At 36.4% G+C, this 13,721-nt stretch overlaps 1 protein-coding gene across 5 annotated transcripts in view; it reads right to left on the bottom strand.

Moving 5' to 3' along the window:
• NEK1 (NIMA-related kinase 1) overlaps positions 1-13,721 on the bottom strand; it is a 204,946-nt gene that overhangs the window by 162,285 nt on the left and 28,940 nt on the right. For all 5 annotated transcript variants that reach the window (XM_011959631.1, XM_011959633.1, XM_011959637.1 and 2 more), the window contains 4 exons: positions 13,256-13,310; positions 11,046-11,246; positions 6,215-6,275; positions 2,587-2,738 (listed from right to left, as the gene is read on the bottom strand). In XM_011959631.1, the coding sequence (XP_011815021.1) occupies positions 2,587-2,738; positions 6,215-6,275; positions 11,046-11,246; positions 13,256-13,310 (469 nt within the window). The remainder of the gene's footprint in view (positions 1-2,586; positions 2,739-6,214; positions 6,276-11,045; positions 11,247-13,255; positions 13,311-13,721) is intronic.

The following is a 13,721-nucleotide window of genomic DNA, read 5'->3' as shown; positions in this document are numbered from 1 at the left end:
AGGGTTGGCTGGGTGCAGTGGCTCACACCTGTAATCCCAGCACCTTGGGAGGCCGAGGTGGGCAGATCACGAGGTCAGGAGATCAAGACCATTCTGGCTAACACGGTGAAACCCTATCTCTAATAAAAATTCAAAAACAAAATTAGCTGGTCGTGGTGGTGGGCGCCTGCAGTCCCCGCTACTCAGGAGGCTGAGGTGGAGAATGGCGTGAACCCAGGAGGCGGAGCTTGCAGTAAGCTGAGATTGTGAGATTGAGCCACTGCACTCCGGCCTGGGCAACAGAGGGAGACTCCGTTTCAAAAAAAAAGACAAGGGTCTATAAATGACTCTAACACAGAGGAGCAGTAGGTGATACAGTCTGGTAGCAAAAGCATCAAGGTAGAGGGATGAAGAGAATGGCAGGGTTAGGCAGCAGGGAAAGTCTGGCAACGAGAAGCAAGTCATCCTGTGTCTTCACTCAGTATTAAGGAATTAGAGAGAAAACAGCCAGCATGTAAGAGAGCTGCAGAACAGTGCGTTCAGGGACAAACCAGGTTTTCAAGCAAAAAAGGTGAAGACATTTTTAGAAGTTTAAAATACAGTGGATTTTGCCAAGAATGTACTATAAGAGAGTTTTCTGGGAAGAGGTTATAGGTTGGTGCAAAACTAATTGGGGTTTTGCTTTCAATGACAAAAACCCCAATTACTTTTGCACCAATCTATAGAAAACTATGCAGGGGGTGGGGGCAGATCGGGGTATGACCAGAGTCTTACAGCGATAGGAGAGTTTAGGCAGTGAGGGAAAGCTGGAGTCCTAGGCTTCTTGTGGTGACTGAAGTAAAGAGAGATAAAAGGGTAAGATGGAATTGGCCCACTCGGGTTTGAATACATCTTTTTACAGATAGATAAAACCAGCATGCCAGTTATACTGCCCCTCAGCTCCAACTCTACTCTTCACTGTCCAGATTGTGATGGTAGAGTTGGATGTTGTAAACATTTCTTCTTTGATTGCTAACACAATATTAAGCTTTCTCAGTAAAATTGAGAGGGTCACTGCAAAGGAAGAAGCTTCTCTTCCTGATTAGTATGCTTCCTTTCTTCTTGTTACTGCAGCAAGTGGGACACACAGCAGCACTCACCCCTACAGGCACCTTCCAGGAGTGTTTGGCCAGTGCCCCTACCAGCTTCCCTGTGAGTTTCAGCAGCACCTGCAAGAACACCTTCCCACAGAGTTCTGCTGATGCCTCAGCCAGCATCCCAGCTAGGGCAGCATCAGACAAGTTCCACTGGCACCCCAGCAGGCTTCCCAGTGAGTTCAATCACTCCTCAAGTGGCTTCCCAGTACATTCTACTGACACTCCAGGCAGTTTTGCAGGGAGTTTCATAAGCTCCACAGTGAACACTTTCCTCTTTGCCAGCCCCACACTGTGGTGCCATTGAGTCAGCTACTGCCATACTCTACCCAGTAAGGTCTGAATCTCAGCCTTCAGGATGGGATTAGGGTTTCTTTTAAAATTTGTGTCTTCTTTGGGTACTCTGCTTTAGCACTAGGAATAGCAGCTGCTTCCTGTATCTGCTATTACTATATGCTTAAAAAAAATTTTTTTTTAAGATCTATCATTTTATTATTATAATTTTTCTAAATTTCTTTATTTTTGGTTTTTTTTTTTGAAACAGAATCTTATGGTCACCCAGGCTGGAGTGCAGTGGCCGGATCTCAGCTCACTGCAAGCTCCGCCTCCCGGGTTTACGCCATTCTCCTGCCTCAGCCTCCCGAGTAGCTGGGACTACAGGCGTCCGCCAGCTCGCCCGGCTAGTTTTTTGTATTTTTTAGTAGAGACGGGGTTTCACCGTGTTAGCCAGGATGGTCTCGATCTCCTGACCTCGTGATCCGCCCGTCTCGGCCTCCCAAAGTGCTGGGATTACAGGCTTGAGCCACCGCGCCCGGCCCCGACAGATTTTAAACCAAGTGACTGATCATTCCTACTGTATAAAGTTTATCTTACAGCCGTGTGTATACATACATATCTAAGGTTGTGTGTACGTATATGTATGTGTATGTAATCCAAATGAAACAAGTTCCATATACCAAAGTATGCAGCTACTGACATAAAATGTCAAATTCCTGCAACTATCACTGTGTTCTTGGGCACGCTGCTTAAATTCTACAGGCCTTCATTTTTCATGTGAAATATGATGGAGTAGATTACATGATCACATTCCTTCCAGCTCTATGATTCTGTTTATCTGACTGTGAATTCTCAATACCAAATATTTCCAGATTTTTATCAAGAATGTCATAGGTATTTATTTCATTTATGCACAAACCCAAATGGCTCTGGCTTAGGTTGTTCAAAAGTTATTTCATTTATAATGTCACTCACTTTTTATTGCACTAATTATATTATTTAATATATTTACTTAAAGACTTTTTATGACTCACGTAGGGCTTCTCAGTTTTAGAGGATTGGTAAAACACAGGAGGAGGACATTCCTTGGTAACTTAATAAAAGCAATCCTATGATATCAAGGTAACTGAATTGGGCTGCAATGAAATAAGACTGAATTGAATTTGTTATTAACACACGGTCTGTAACATGATCATACCTGTTTATGTTTTTGCAGTGGTTTCTTTTCATATAATTTTTTCTCTCCATATTTCTTATATGTTAAAGGTATTCCATATTTAGCGGCAGGCTTTGTAATTTTCTGAGCAGGCATAACAGAAATCGAGTTTTGTCCTGAAGCTGGTCTTTTAGCTAAACAAAAAGATACAAAGAATTTTGTCCGCAGTTCTTTACATTAATTCTTTACTTTCAGAATTCTTCAAGATAGCACTGTTTAATTTTCATAATCATTGATACTATTTGAAACTTTCTATCAAATATCGTAATTCATCCCTTAGTATTTACTAATGTCTTAACTCTTTTACCATAAAGTCACTTTTTGACAGAAGCTAAAAGCCAAATTCCTCTAACATGTTGAAGTTTTTAACATAAAAAAAAAATCCCTAAAATTGACTGTGGGTGATGGTTGCATGTATTGGTGAATATACTAAAAATAATTTAATCATGAATATGCTAAAAGAGTATTTAATTGTAGACACCAAATGTATAAACTGTATGGTATGTGAGTTATGTATCAATAGAGCTGTTAAAAATAATTTTTTAAAAATTCACATTTTAGAAACTACTTTCAAAATCAGAAGATAATCAAAAGCAACTGTTAAGCATTAATTACATCAATATAAGCAACTTTTCTCCTTCATATAATGTCTGAAAGGTATCTATACCTACAGACCTTCAAAAAAGAAATATCTTAAAACAATCATTATCACTAAGGGTTCCACAAAATGGGTACCTCATAGACTGCTGGCAGAAATATAAATTGGTTAAACTTTCTGGAGAGCAATCTATATTAAGAATATTATTTATGAATTGATATTAAAGAAATAACCAGAGAAACTCCATGCACAAAAATAAACCCTACAGTATTGTGTATTTAACCCTTATTGAAGCCTAGATGGGGTTCAGTCTTAGAAGGCATAAGTTAAAGAAAAACATCCTAAGGTAATAAAAAGAAAATTCTTCTATTTACTCACATCTCTGGAGGATATGAAAAGAAGTCAGAGTATAGTCTACATAAACCCTTATTGAAACCCTCTTTCCCTCTCTTATTTTTAATATCTGCCAAGATATCCCTCTGCTCAAACTCTTCTAAAGCCTGAGCAGCAGCTTGCTTTCTTCCACTTCCAGACTGCTCTCTAGCTCAGCATTTTATAATGTGCTAAATCAATTTATCAATTTAAATCAATTTCTTCCAGAAGTGTTCTTCCTTTTTAACGGGGGGAAAGGAGAAAAAAATTTAACTGGTTCAAAATGAAATCCTAAGGCTAAACTCAGTTCTCCAAAAAAATGTAATTGTAATAGAAAATGTTCATCATATAATAGTATAAATTAAAAGAAACAAAACTTCTAATAATGTATTCTCAATTTGTAGTTATTATGCACATATTATCACAGAAAAATATATCAAATACAACAGTGTGTGTTAAAATTGGGGTAATTTTTATTTCTTTTAAAACATTTTTATAATAAATATTTTTCATATAATTTAGTAAACTCTTTTAAAAATAAAAACAATATAAGCCATTAAGTCGGCATTTTAGAGATTAAGAAGTAATTTTTGTTGACAATATGGGATATACAATGTGACAGGGTAAGGTTTTCCAAACACATACTCCAACTGCATCTTGACCCAGAAACCAGGAAGCATGAGCAAAAAAAGATTTCCCTTCGAGAGTTCAACTGTACAATCAAATTAGAGCATACACATACACATATACACACAGAGTCACAATACTGCAACCTGGCTAAACGTGTTAATAGAATCAAAGAAATAGAGTGTATGCCAGAAAAGGGGCTAGAGGCACAAAAGCATAAAAAATAAAGATTTCTAAGAAACAGATATGAAAAGTCCCATCTACTTTCTAGAGAAAAGGAAGAATTACCTACCTGATTTTAGAGCATTTTTCAGGATCAGTGACAAGGCTACCTATGGCATGAAGTTTAACATAGGGGACTGGAGGCCACAAAGTATTTATCAGTAATACTACTCCTATTAAGCATTTCATTCAACCAAATGCTCTTACAACAAATTACTTTCTAATTCCCATATGGGTTTATCCACATGGAAAGAACATGCTGACACTGGGTATTTCCAGCTTTTGCGACAAAGAGCCTTTTGATTAAGATATGACTTCTGCGAAGCTTGACTGTCCACCGCCCAGAGAAATCATGCCGATTCTTGGTCTCTTGTAAATTCTGTTTAAGCGAGTTGACTTCCCAGGGATTGGTGGTCTCTGCAATGAGAGGATGTCTAAGGGTCTTTAAGAAGGGCGAAATGCAGCAGGTGGCTCACGCCTGTAATCCCAGCACTTTGGGAGGCCAAGGCAGGTGGATCATGAGGTCAGGAGATTGAGACCATCCTGGCCAACAGGGTGAAACCCCGTCTCTACTAAAATACGGAAAATTAGCCGGGCGTGGTGGCGAGCGCCTGTATTCCCAGCTACTTGGGAGGCTGAGGCAGGGGAATCCCTTGAACCTGGGAGGCAGAGGTTGCAGTGAGCTGAGATCGCGCCACTGCACTCCAGCCTAGAGACAGAGCAAGACTCTATCTCAAAAAAAAAAAAAAAAAAAAGAAGGGCTAAATGCAGCTTGCCTTCCTGAGAACACACTGTCATACCACTTCTAGCTAAATGGGCTCATTTTTATGATATCTATTTTTATTAATTTATCCAAACTCAAAATGTAGTAGTACAAAGAATTACGTTTGAAAAACAATATACCCTTCACATATTAAATAACTTCCATTGATTTTAGAAATCCATTCTGAAATCATTCTATTCAGGAAAAAAATGATTTCCCTCTCACATAGATACATCTAAATACACACACATAGTATATAACCATATCCACAATCTTACAACGATTCTAATACCACTGGTCACATTGTTTAAAATAAAACCTATCTTTAATAAAGTGCTTGACTTCACATTCACTTACTTAAAAAAATTCAGAATACAAACTATTTCTCAAAGAAAATATTTTATGACCGAGTGCGGTGGCTCACACCTGTAATTCCAGCACTTTGGGAGGCTGAGGCCGGTGGATCACCTGAGGTCAGGAGTTTGAGACCAGCCTGGCCAACATGGTGAAACCCCATCTCTACTAAAAATACAAAAAGTTAGCTGGGCTTGGTGGTGGATGCCTGTAATCCCAGCTACTTGGGAGGCTGAGGCAAGATAATTGCTTGAACCCAGGAAGCAGAGGTTGCAGTGAGCCGAGATTGCACCACTGTACTCCAGCCTGGGCAACAAGAGTGAAACCTCATCCCAAAAAAAAAAAAAAAAAAAAAAAGATAATATTTTATATGAAGATTTACACCAAAACTGAACATTTTATAATTCTATAACAACATTCTCAAAATATCAGCTAGGCATCAAAGACGTAAGATTTCAGGCCAGATTTCATTTAAATAAAATGGACAAGAAATGAGAATGTTGTTATTAAGAAACTATATATTGCCATAAATCATTAATAATTCTAAGGTGCATTTCCTCTGGATTAAATTTATCCTAGAATTATCCCAACTTACTATATCAACATATATTTCCAGTTTAATTAGGTTTGATTACCACAAACAGATGAAAGGTTTCATATCAGATTTCATTTACCTGGTATGGGCTGTGATCCAAACTTTGAAAACGTTTTTAGACAAAATTCTTCTGCAATAAGCTTAGATTGAAAGAGAAAAAAAAAAAAAATCAGAAAAGATGTTACATTTTCAAAATAAAAAACCTACCCATTAATCATAATACATTTTCCCCTTTTTCAGTAATATTTATGTTGCCAAAACCAAGAAAAAAAAAAAAAAAAGAAGCCCAGGTGTCGTGGTTCATGCCTGAAATCCCAGCTCTTTAGGAGGCCGAGGGGAAGATCACTTGAGCACAGGAGTTAGAGATCAGCCCTGGCAACATAGTGAGATCTCATCTCTATTTTAAAAATTAAGAAAAATTTAAAAAAAAAATCCATTCAATAAATTCCTCTCATGGTAACTCCCTCCCAATCTTATTTATGCATGTATCTATGGGTGTATATTTTTGAGACAGGGTCTCACTTTGTCACTCAGGCTGGAGTACAGTGAGACAACAATGGCTCACTGCAGCCTTGACCTCCCAGGCCCAAGCAACCCTCCCATCTCTCAGCCTCCAATTAGTTGGGACCACAGGCCTGTGTCACCATGCCAGGCTGATATAAAAAAATTTTTTTTTGGTGTATTTTTTATGGAGATGGGAGTCTCCTTACGTTGCTCAGGCTGGTCTCAAATGTATGGGATCAAGTGATTCTCCTGCCTTAGTGTCCCAAAGTCCTGGGATTAAAGGTATGTGCCACCATGCCTAGCACCAATTTATTAGTTCTCCAGATAGAGGCTTTCTTCTCAAATTAATCTAATGAGCAAGGTAGGCATCCATACATTACTTGCCTATTTCATCTCTCAGGGAATTTTTTTTTTTTTTTTTTTTTGAGACGGAGTCTTGCTCTGCCACCCAGGCTGGAGTGCAGTGGCCGGATCTCAGCTCCCTACAAGCTCCGCCTCCCGGGTTTACGCCATTCTCCTGCCTCAGCCTCCCGAGTAGCTAGGACTACAGGCGCCCGCCTCGTCGCCCGGCTAATTTTTTGTATTTTAAAGTAGAGACAGGGTTTCACCGTATTAGCCAGGATGGTCTCGATCTCCTGACCTCGTGATCCGCCTGTCTCGGCCTCCCAAAGTGCTGGGATTACAGGCTTGAGCCACCGCACCCGGCCCAATTTCCTCTCAGGCAATTTAACACAACTACCTATCTGGAAAAATCTCTATATTCTATGTGCATCCATAGCCTTCAATTTTCTTCAAAACTACTGAAGAATCACCTCATTATCAAAAGAAATTATCTAGTAATCTCTCAGTTATTTTAACTTTACTCTGAATCTGCTTAACATCGCCAATGAGTTTTGTAACTCATAATTATAAATTATAATTAATTTTAAGTTATTGGATAAATATGTAAATATTCTTAATTTAACAAATGTCTCCATTCATATACTAGTATTAGTATAAACTCTCCATTATATATTCTCCAGTATTTATAAACATAGATGTTTATAAATCAGGAACAAAAATCATTTATATTTTCTGCAAGTAATTTTTTCTCCTTACTCCATATTTTTCTCTCCTTAAGTTCAAAACTATGATACCAACAAAGAGTTAACTCGGTTTAAGCTTTTTTTTCTTACTTTGTGGGGAAGGCAAAGGCAAGTGAATTTTCTCTTTTTTCAAGAGAACTGGGCCTTGGTGAGAGAATCTTCCTATAGTAACAGTGGTCCAGACACTCCGATAGGCAAAAAAATACATGATCCGAGGGGGTCGTTTTTTCCATTAAGAAAACCCCTAGAGCAGTTCTCAAAGTCTCATACCAGCAGGATCAGCATCACCTGGAACTCAGTAAATATGCAAACTGTCAGTCTCCACCTTAAAATTACTGAAACCAAGACTGTAGTGGTGAGACTCAGCAATGCCCTCCAGGTGATTCTGATGCATGCTCAAATTTGAGAACCTTTTCGTTAGCAGACAAATGTAACAGCCAAGTCTGGCTCACAGGCAATTTAGGGCAACTATGTGAATGTGTGTTCTCTTCTCAAAAAATGCATTTTTTTTGCTTTTCTTTTTCTTGGAAAAAAACAGGTGGTTTATGATCTCAATCTTGTCCCTAAATTGAATCATTTCTTCCACTGTTGGAGAAGTCTTTCTTTTCCTGTGGTAATGCTCATGTGAATTGAGAGATGGGGCATACAGAATCGAAGAAGATCCTGAAATCCCTACGTTGTATTGTCCAATAGAGTAGCCACTACCCACATGCACCTATTTGAATTAAAATTTAAGATAAATATATATATATGAAAATATATATGAAGCTTTTTAGTTATACCAAGGACATTTCAAGTGCTTACTAACCACATGTGGCTAGTGGCTGCAACATTGAACAATGCAGATATAGAGCATTTTCATTGTCACAGAGCATTCCACTGGACAGCCCCTATATTCCTAATGAATCAGAACTTATCCATAGTTTTTCAAGCCATATCCAGGAAGATGCTGCCAAGACTAAAAACTAGGCCCTATCAACCATGGCTGATGGTCTTGAGAGAATTAGGTACTAAAATGGTAGGGAGCATTATAGTGATACTGGAAATAATAGTTCATATGTTACAGTAAAGCTCATGAATTGTTTCACAGTTATAGTCTTTAAAAAAATATACCACAACTACTCAGGAGGCTGAGAGGAGGGAGGACTGCTTTAGCTCCAGAGGTGCAAGTTGCAGTGAGCTGAGACTGCACTACTGCACTCCAGCCTGGGTGACAGAGTGAGACTCCATCTCAAACAAACAAACCAATAAAAGTGCCACAAAGCATCTCACCTAAGTACAAGTAGATATATAGTAGAAAATAAATCTGAGGAACAGCAGATAAAGGTTTTTATCTTTAAACAACAAGTGATATATAGTAGAAAATAAATCTGAGGAACAGCAGATAAAGGTTTTCACGAAGAATGAAATCTAAGTGGTGCTTAAACAGTAACAAGTACGGTCTATGTATATACTAAACACATAATGTCAAATATTCCATTTGTGAATAATCACAATCTGCCCTTGTTTCTTTTCATATTATAAGTTTTGCACATTTTAAGCTTGAATATTTTCTCTTTCATTGCTAGCTAGTTAAATTCCAGTACCTCAGCCTTGAGACTATATGTCCCAACTCCTGGTATGGCGAGAAAGAAACCTCAGCAAGACTAAATGAAGTCATTGTTTATTCTCTTGTGGCTGCCAAAAAAACAATAGTACACTACATAATAGTACAATAGTACACTACATAATAAAAGTGTCCTCGCAAACGTTATTTATAACAAAGGAGTCTTGTAAGACACCCACGTTTCAAAGGCTGTTGTTATGACCTATACAAGTAACCTTTAATCTCCAAATGTTAGTTGGCTTTCTTGCATACTAATGCATTCTCCTGGTAGTAACAGTAAAATCAACATCTCTGTTTTCTGAAGAGTATTTGGTCACATGCATGTTCTGTTAAGCCAGAAGGACATATGATACTTCCTTCTCCTAATAACAAAACTATAGTTTTGCTGAATATCTTATTTACTGGAGGTTAACAGTTACTTAACAAACGCCGCACTAAACCAGAAAAGTAAAACAATTCCAATTTCAGGTGATCACATTTTTATAACTTATGCTAACTGATTTGATATAGATTGCTTTAAAAATCTTATGAAATTAAAATTCAGTGAAACTCAACAATTATGCACCTATGTGTGCACTAAAGGAGAAATCATGAGTCAGTAATCTAGTATACCTACATATAAATGGTTTCTAGTCATTTCCTATCAAAAAGAATATAACTATAATCATATAGATTATGTTAATAATACATTTATAGGCCGGGCGTGGTGGCTCATGCCTGTAATCCTAGCCCTTTTGGAGGCCAAGGTGGGCAGATCACTTGAACTCAGGAGTTTGAGACCAGCCTGGGCAATATGGTGAGACCCTGTTACTACAAAAAATACAAAAATTTACTGGGCATGGTGACACGTGCCTATAATCCCAGCTACTTGAGAGACTGAGATGAGAGGATGGCTTGAGCCCAGGAGGTGGCAGTTGCAGTGAGCTGTGATCATGCCACTGCATTCTAGCCTGGGCAACAGAACTACAACCTGTCTCAAAAAGAATTTTAAAAAAACGTGTATTAGTAAAATACATTGATATGTAGGTAATATTTAAGACATTAAATATTTTGAGCACTTATATGCTAGACATTAAGCACTTTATGTGTATTATGACTTTTAATTCTCATAACAACCTCACAGATACATTCAATAATCCCTTTGCTCACAGGTGAGGAAAGTGAAGCATAGAAATGTTCAGTAATTTTACAGTTAGAAATCCAGAGAACAGAGGAATAATGCATAACTAGAAAGCAAACATTAAGAAAACAGTTACATAAGAATGGAAAGGCTGGGCGAACTGGTTCACATCTACAATCCCAGCACTTTGGAAGGCCAAGGCAGGAGCACCACTTGAGGCCAGGAGTTCAAGACAAGCCTGGACAACATAGTGAGACTACGTATCTAAAATTTTTTTTTTAAATATTAGCTGAGTGTGGTGGTGCACACCTGTAGTCTCAGCTACTCAGGAGGCTGAGGCAGAAGGATTGCTTGAGCCCAGGAGTTTGAGGCTGCAGTAGGCTATGATTTTGCCATTGTACTCTAGCCTGCACAACAGAGCAATACTCTCATCTGAAGAAAAAGAAAGAGCACAGAAAGGAAAGTAGCACTAATGTAGTCTGAAAAAGGCACACCATTCCCCCAAGGTCCAGATGTGCTCTCCTCAACACTGGAGGCTATGTTCTAGCTAAGCAACATAACCCTACTGTTTAATTTTAAAGGAAAAAGAACATACCTGAGGTGAGAGAAACTTTTCAATGCGTTTGGCTATAAAACCTTTCTCCAATATGGAGTTGACTGATGGTCTATCCCTAGGATTTCTTTTAAATAACTGAGACACCAAACTGCGGAGATCATAGGAATAATGCAAAGACACAGGTGGAAAAGATCCGGATATTATCTTCAGTACCAAGTTTTTCATACTGCCAGCTTCAAACTAAAGTCCAGAAAATAAATAACATACAGGAAACATATATAAATTGAAACTGAGAATATCAATAATAAGAAATAGTTCTTTTCCTACCAATATAGAATAGAAACACATCCTCTTCCAAATAATTAGAATATGTTTTCTAGAGCAAAGTTTAGTTGGTTATCTATAAATTAGTATCAGCCCTCACAAAATAAGAATAATTTTTACTTATTCAAAATACTTAAAGATGGGATGTATTAAATAAACGTTTCATAAACTACGACAATAATCAAATGGTGAAAGGTTATGCCTTAGAGGTAGCAAAATTAGGGCCAAAGAACCACAAACAGAAAAAGAACAACCCGCGGGTCTTCATTTAAGACCTGCCTTTTAGTGCCTCTGTTGTAATGACTAGAACAAGAAATTAACTACAGAACTAAAAGTATTGGGGGAAAATTAATAAATAAAACTACTAATACTTTCCTTTTAGACAATGCTCACTATTATGTATGCGTGTGATGCTCCTAAAAGCTATGGAAATCAGCAGTATAAAAATATCTTAATAGGAATACATATGTCAGAATTAAACACAACATAAACTTTAAAGTAAAAAGAAAACAAGAGGTGGGGCAGTTTAAAATCTGAAGATTTCATCTTGAAAGAAGGCAATATTAAGCTTTTGACATCTCCACTAAAATATTACAGAAAAATTGTACATTATCTTAATATACACATTAAGAAAATAAAATGTACTATAAATTAGGTATCAGTGATTATAAAAGTTCTATTAAATGTTGAGCTCTCCTAAATGTCATCTGAGTAAATTCAATCTTATAGAAACATCTGTACACCTAAATAGGAATCCTAAATGCAGAAAAGATGTGGTTCTCTATTCCAATGCACTTTCGTTTATCACTCAGTTGACATGCTCTTCATAAAGCGTAAGTTACTGGATTTCATGTATCTTAAGACACATGCTACTTAGGAGTAAACAATCCCAAAATACAGAAGAGATGGTGACAGGACAATGTAGACGGAAAGATTTTTTTAAAACCCACAAACCAATGGTTTAAAGCTAAAATAACTGTGTTGCAGAAAAACTGATCAATTATTTCAAATAAGCGTCTGATAACCACCATCCCACATGACCTTGTCAGCTTATGCTTTTTTCCTTAAGAAAAAAAAAATCTAAGGCAATATAGTAAAAGAGTATGCAACTATTAAAAAGAATGGCAAGAAAAAATATTCCCCAAATAGTATTAAGCAATAAAATCAGGTTATAAAACTTCTTATAAAGTCTAATCAAACTTTTGGGGAAGAAAAAAAAAATTTTTCATTTTACAGGTAGTCAATACTGGCTGGAAGAACTGCTTATGATCCTTATTCAATTATTTATATTTTCATCTATTTTCTGAAGTTTTCTGTAATGAAAATACAATATTGTTTAATCAGTGGGTAAAAAAATGTTAATCACTTTCCATTTCAAAAAACTGCTTTATTAAGATTAAACCTACTTAGGACAACAACTCTCCCCCTTTTTAGTGTGCTACACTTTATTAAAAAAAAAGTCTCAAAGTAAAAATTTTAAATACTCTGAATTAATGATTACTTAAATTGGTAAAAGTCATCAATGAGTATATTGAATGAAATTCTTTAAATTAGTTCAATTCCAAATCAATCTGGGTATTTCGAAAGAATTCACTAAAATGAAACTAGTAAAATTTGTTAAGCTAGAATATCAACTTCATACTAAATTTAACATTAAGAAAACAGCAAAATTCATTTCTGTCATTAGAAATAATTTTCTGGAAAACAGCATGAAATATGAAAAAATAGCAAATATACTAGATATGCATATATATTAAGGGAAAATCAATTTATACTTCAGAAAAAATGAGAAATGTAAAAACGGACTTAGAGGAGAATTTCTAGGATGAGGGTTATCTGAAAGATAATAGAACTTAAAATATAATAAAAACATTATAGTCGCTTTTTAACATAACTTTAAAAATATTTCAGAAACTTCTACTTACAGCATGTTTAAGTGTACACAGCTCATAAAGGACGCACCCCAGAGCCCAAATGTCACTAGAGAAGATAAAAATGAGAAATTTTCTCTAAGTATCAGAATGTACTTTAAAATTTTTTTATTTAAAGGAAACATAAACAGCATAAAAGTGTTTTGGAAAAATATGTGCTGCAGAAAAAATTTCCTTTAAAACTAAAAATTTCAACCATAACCAAATGACAAAAGTAGCTCTCTCAGATTGGAAAAAGGAAATGGTTGCCCCTACAATTACTCTGAAGCTCCATTAAAGAAATTTAATATTTAAAAGAACAATATCAAAAAAATTCATGTAAATTCTATTTATTTTTATTTCATAAAACTCAGTTTTTTTTCAATTATTTGTAAAATACCATGATTTAAAAATTATAAAACAAAAAATTTAATGGACATTAAAAATTTATTAAGAAATTTGCAACAGCTACTGACCAATG

Source organism: Colobus angolensis, unplaced genomic scaffold (assembly GCF_000951035.1).
Source record: "Colobus angolensis palliatus isolate OR3802 unplaced genomic scaffold, Cang.pa_1.0 Scaffold5, whole genome shotgun sequence".
Lineage (NCBI taxonomy): Eukaryota > Metazoa > Chordata > Mammalia > Primates > Cercopithecidae > Colobus > Colobus angolensis.
This window is presented reverse-complemented; position numbering and strand designations above follow the sequence as displayed.